Below are 6,659 nucleotides of genomic sequence, written 5' to 3'. Positions count from 1 at the left end.
TATTATTATTATTATTATTATTATTATTATTATTATTATTATTATTATTATTATTATTATTATTATTATTGTTGTTGTTGTTGCTGTTGTTACTGCTGCAATTATACCAAATCAAGACATTAAATCTGGTCCAAATTCACGTCATTTAAAAGTAAATATCAGGTAACACTTGAATTCCTACGCTCATTTCCTCTTTATCAGTGGTTGAAGACAGAAATTTCCTATGCTTTAATGGTCGAAGGCCTCTTTTTCAACTAAGCAATGAATTTCAGTAACCAAACATCAGTTACTGGGAAAACTCGAATACGTACCTTATTAGAATAAAGGCTTTTCAGAGATCTAGGCTTCTAAATCACAGTGAAGATCTGTCAAGATATTTCTACTCCGAAGAATACGTCATTTACCGCACTGTATCATCGAATATGCCAGATATCCAATCACAGACACTGTGCAAGCAAAGCAAGGCGAAGCGCAAACGAGACTACCCAACTCTTGAATGTATTTCACGGCAAATTAAGCTTATGCCGATGGTTGAATCATTTACCAGCATTAACGACAATATTATTGCAAGTTGTTCGGGGGAAGTTCCTCCAACTTTCCACCAAGTTAGGGCTACTGGGGAACCCAACTTAAAACAGGGGATGCCGCCAAAACACATGTCTGAGCATAAGAGCATGCCGCCAAAGCACATGTCTGAGCATAAGAGCATGCCGCCAAAACACATGTCTGAGCATAAAAGCATGGCGCTAAAACACAAGTCTGAGCATAAGAGCACGCTGCCAAAACACATGTCTGAGCATAAGAGCAAGCTGCCAAAACAAATGTCTGAGCATAAGAGCATGCCGCCAAAACACATGTCTGAGCATAAGAGCATGCCGCCAAAACACATGTCTGAGCATAAGAGCATGCCGCCAAAACACATGTCTGAGCATAAGAGCATGCCGCCAAAACGTATGTATGAGCATAAAAGCATGCCGCCAAAACACAAGTCAGAGCATAAGAGCACGCCGCCAAAACACATGTCTGAGCATAAAAGCATGCCGCCAAAACACATGTCTGAGCATAAGAGCATGCCGCCAAAACACATGTCTGAGCATAAAAGCATGCCGCCAAAACACACGTCTGAGCATAAGAGCACGCCGCCAAAACACAAGTCTGAGCATAAGAGCAAGCCGCCAAAACAAATGTCTGAGCATAATTGCATGCCGCCAAAACACATGTCTGAGCATAAGAGCATGCCGCCAAAACACATGTCTGAGCATAAGAGCACACCGCCAAAACACATGTCTGAGCATAAAAGCATGCCGCCAAAGCAAATGTCTCAGCATAAGAGCATGCCGCCAAAACACATGTCTGAGCATTAGAGCATGCCACCAAATCACATGTCCAAGCGTAAGAACATCCCCCAAAACACGTCTAAGGTCTAACCGTAAGAGCATGCCGCCAAAACACATGTCTAAGGTCTAAGTGTAAGAGCAAGCCGCCAAAACATATGTCTGAGCATAAGAGCATGCCGTCAAAATACATGTCTGAGAGTAAGAGCATTTCATAAAAATGATCCCGTTCTAAATCTATAACAATTTAATCTCTCTGGAAAATGTTGCCGCTTTTTCCCAGCAGTCACTTTTTCCTTTGTCAAGACAATTTTTGTTACCCGCTTATTTTTCATTTGCTTTCACTCTGCTTTTTAATGGTTCTTTTGCTTTTTCTATTCTTTTTAAACATTGCGTTTTTTTACCTGTTACTTCAATCTATTTTCTTTACTTTTTACGTACTTTTTCTTGTACTGGATATCAGTTACATTTCTGTGCATTACTTTATTTTTTCTTAAGCTTGGTACCTATCGAATACCTTATTCAAATGCCAATATCGACTTTCGATACAATCCATTCATGACTTTTTATACAAATTCCAAGCGCAAATCAAGTTACTCGCTGATTCACACTAATGTTTTTATGGTAATATTAATCAAACTGGTAAACTTCGAATAAGATCCATTCCAGTACAACTATAAAAATACATCCTAGTGAATAAACACCAATAACTACCTACTGTTTAATATTTATATAAAAGAAACGATTAACAAAACACTATACACAATAATCACAATGACAAAAGAAAATGCAATGAATCCAAACAACCTTAAGAAAAACTAATACCCATGCTGGAGACTGTCAGTTTAACGTTGTTTTTCGGCAAAAAAAAAATCATTAAATACTTTTTCCACGGGGTAAATAGTAACAGACTACCACTTAGCTTCAAGATTATGACATCTGTCTATGATTTTTTCAATACAAAATTATGTTAACAACATCAAAAACTGAATTCACTTGATATGCTTCGCTGACGATTACGATTTTCATTTCCCATGACACGAAATTTCATTACGCATCTGCGGACCCCTGTACACCGACGTTCAAGCATTCTATTCTTTTCGCAATAAAAGTGAAAGACAGCTAAGACTAACTTTGTTACCATAAAGTGACTAACTGAAAGCAAACATATCTAAAATAGTTTCAACTTGCTCATGATCAGGTTTTTATTTCTTTTAAACTTCATTATCCTCAGTGAAGGAAGACATTACAGTTCTAGCATCATCATCATCTTTACCAACATAATGACCATTATCAGTAATATTCTTATAATAACCGTCAACTTAAAAGCAAGCAAAAAATAATACGATCAAATACATTATATGAAGGAAGCAGTAAATCCGGACACAGCCAATCTCTTCCACTAGCTGCAGACTCTGGGTCTAAGACGATCCCTACGCGTGAAAAAACCATCTTACCCTCAAGGCCTATTCTTACGCTTACACAGAGGCCCACTAGCGTCACGTCCATATCACATTCACCTCATGCAACCACTCTTGCATTTCACTTTAAAAATCGAACAAATAACTAGACTAACATACTTATGGCCAGCAGAAAAATTGCAATTTTTTATCCTAATGTCAAATAGGAGGAAGTGAAACCAGCGATTAGCGTAACAACAAATTCTCAAATAAATTTCGAGGAAAAACACCATGCGTAGGAAGATTATGGACATTAATAATATCGTACAGTATTTATACGTTTCTGAAGCCGATGCAGAGATAGTCCTGTCCAATTAAGACTGGCCATTGCAAGGTGAATCTGCAAATAAATTCTCGTTCTTGGGAAAATACGAACCTACCACGAACTTTATTTATCATTTACTGTTGTTTCTCTCAGATGCCTATTTTTTCACATGTGGGCATTTTCTTCCCTGTATGGATGTTTTGCAAGTCAACAACCTACAGGCTTTAATGCTCATTTTGAATAATAATAATAATAATAATAAAATCCGAGTGGACCTTGTTTGTCCTCCCCCAAGTGATAGTAGGGGAGTCGTGACACAGCCACCCACCCACTGTAAACAGGTGTGTCTTCCCCGAGTAGGGGCGGGGTAGGTAGGGGAATGGGAGGGTAGGGGACAGCCACCCTCCTCCTGCAAACCTGTTTGTCCGCCCAGGTGGGGGGCAGAGTAGGTAGGGGCTCGGGAGGGTATGGAAGACAGCAGCGACTTGTCCAGCACGCGCAGTGCGCGCCAAGAAGCTCGGCTGTAATATTATAAGGCGAATGGATCTTGTTTGTCCGTCCGGGTGTGAAACGTGCAGTGTCGGGGACGTAGGTTCGTACATTTTCGTATCAACCGTGCAAACTACAGCGGCGACGGGCCGACATGTGCGCAGCGTAGCGCGCGTCATCAGGCTCATAATAATAATAATAATAATAATAATAATAATAATAATAATAATAATAATAATAATAATAACCACCTTCTTAAACATTTGAACCATCAACAGGTAGTTGCTGTGTTGGCATGATATTTCACTATCAGTGGTTCCAGTTGCCAAAGAGGACGTTATTGTTAGCATCTTTCAGGCGGAATGGCCATTTAATAATAATAATGATACTAATTCGTTTATAAAGCAGAAGAATCTCACATGAAGGCAGAGATATCTCCAATTCTAGAAAGGAATAGTACGAACAACTGATTAATCCAGTGGGCTCGAGTCGTGGTATAGTGTTCCCATAATTCTCAAAAGTAATACCTGAATTTATATTCGAAAAACAAACAGAACAGAGAAAAGGTGTAAGTTTACTTGTTAATTTACTGATGAATGTAAAACGGTGTCACGACTGTGATCACTGATCCCATAAATAAATGAGTTGTGCTAAATGGGAAATAATTTTATTGAAAATTTTCCACGAAATATGCACTCATCCGTACATAACTATACATGATTTCACATCTCACATACATAAAATTATATAATAGACATGTAATGAAATCGGTTAAAAGCCAACAATAAATAGTGTATTTTTTAATGGATTCCAGCTTTCTCATTAAGTTTAAAAACTCCACTTCTATAAACGAAATCTACTCTAAGAACCCTGGAAAGAAGGTAACCACCCTCCCCATCCAGGCACTCGAAGAGGAAACGGCTTTTCAAGTGCCCAAGGCTTGGACAACCAACCAGTCAAGGAACCCAAGCACTCGTCACTAAATAACTGGATTTGCATTTTCACCAAGATGGTCTGTGAATAACTGTGTACGGACAGGCTTTCCATATACTAGAAAGCTTAAAACATGGACGGATAAAGTCTACACAAGTACTCTGACGATGACTTCAAAATGGATGGTACCTCAACAATACATGAGGTTAGATGAAAGGAAACGCATAAGGCTATGGACAATAGATTTAACGGATGATTCCCTTCCACCAATCACAAGGAAAATCCTCCTACACAAACTATTCCTTTATCAATAATGTACAAGAAAAACAACATATGACTGCTATACTCTGCTCCTCGCTCTTCGGCATCCCACATGTTATTTCCGTTAAACCATCCCACCCATGTTATTTTATTAAATAGTACGTATAATATATATATATATATATATATATATATAACATGAACCTGGCCAGCACCAAAAGGTAATAATTTGTTGATGTGAAGGACGATTTTTCCCGAACAAAGCTGATTGGAGACGCTAAGATAAAAATATCTGCCAAAAAAAGACACATAGTAATACGTTCTAATAGTATAACGGTTATAACAAGAAGTGCGCCTCAGAAAAAGAGGAGGTCCTTGAGTGAGTATAAAAACACCCATAAATATTAGAAAGCCCACAAAGCTTCATGGCCACTGGAGGTTCTATATGAGAAGGGTATTGAATCGTCTCCATAAATCTACTGACATTATTAATCCTAAAGAACTTGGTAAAGGCATGAGTCCTGATGAATCCTGTGATACATTTGCAATAAATGATTAGGAGAAGTAAATCATTTCCTCTGAGACTCTTTCTCCTCTTCCAACGGCTACGTCCAGCTACATCCCAAGTGTGCCCAGAAACCTTTGCCGCGAACTATGGCTCCCGGGTTGCTACTCCCATCTTTGAGTTGCCATTGACGTGTCTCGACTGGCCGGTAAGATTGCCGAAAAGTGAGACTGCCAAACATTCTCAGACCAGCAAACACCCAAAGACTTGTTAGTACTCGTACCAATATTTGCGAAATCTGCTTTTCCAACTTGACATCCGAATTTCAAGAATTTCAAGCAACATTTTCATAACTTATGATGGATAAGACTTTCTCACTCTCTCTCTCTCTCTCTCTGTATACATAATATATATATATATATATATATATATATATATATATATATATATATATATATATGTGTGTGTGTGTGTGTGTGTGTGTGTGTGTGTGTGTGTGTGTGTGTGTGTGTGTGTGTGTGAATGTCTTTTACTGTAATACAACAGTATAATATGAAGATAAAAAGGCCCATAACACACTATTTGAACGTTGCAACCATGTATTTCGAAATATATGGCTGCAACGTTCAAATAGTGTTTTATGGGCCTTTTCATCTTCACACACACACACACACACACACACACACACATATATATATATATATATATATATATATATATATATATATATATATATATATATATATATATATATATATATATATATATATATATATATTCAACAGAGCGCAAGATTTTCGTCTTGAATCTAAGGCATCTACGCATTTGCTTGAAAATGCCTTCTAGAGTAAAGGCGAAGGATCTTGCAACCCGTTGTTTAACTATCCTCATTCTCAGAAACTTTGTTTACATTTTAAATCATGCTTGTTATTCCCGTGACAAGGTTATATATACATATATATACATCATACATATATATATACAGTATACAACATATAGTTATATATACATATATATACATATACATACATATATATATATATATATATACATATAGATATATATATATATATATTATATATTATATATTAATATATCTATATATGAATGTCTTTTACTGTAATACCACAGTGTAATATGAATATAAGAAGGCCCATAAAACATACTCCTGGAACATTTCATCTGTCCACATTTTACCAGTGAACAGGGGCACAGAAGGAAGTACTCGAAATATATGGTTGCAACGTTCAAATAGTGTTTTATGGGCCTTTTTATATTCATATCTGTATGTGTATATATATAAATATATTATAAATATATACATAAATATAAATACACACACACACACACATATATATATATATATATATATATATAAATATATATATATATATATATATATATATATATAT

At 36.6% G+C, this 6,659-nt stretch overlaps 1 protein-coding gene across 1 annotated transcript; it reads left to right on the top strand.

Annotated features, from left to right (window-relative positions):
- The first annotated feature begins 527 nt into the window (after window positions 1-527).
- On the top strand, window positions 528-1,364 carry LOC136838911 (uncharacterized). Its single transcript, XM_067104603.1, has one exon. It carries the CDS (start codon window positions 528-530, stop codon window positions 1,362-1,364), a length of 837 nt encoding a protein of 278 aa, XP_066960704.1.
- Window positions 1,365-6,659: the final 5,295 nt, after the last annotated feature.

This window comes from Macrobrachium rosenbergii, chromosome 5, assembly GCF_040412425.1.
Source record: "Macrobrachium rosenbergii isolate ZJJX-2024 chromosome 5, ASM4041242v1, whole genome shotgun sequence".
Classification (NCBI taxonomy): Eukaryota; Metazoa; Arthropoda; class Malacostraca; order Decapoda; family Palaemonidae; genus Macrobrachium; species Macrobrachium rosenbergii.
The sequence above is the reverse complement of the archived record's forward strand: the minus strand, read 5'-3'. Positions and strand labels throughout refer to the sequence as shown.

What these genes read in the sequence shown, in the direction of transcription:
- LOC136838911 (XM_067104603.1), top strand. Translation starts at nt 528, where the DNA reads ATGGTTGAATCATTTACCAGCATTAACGACAATATTATTGCAAGTTGT.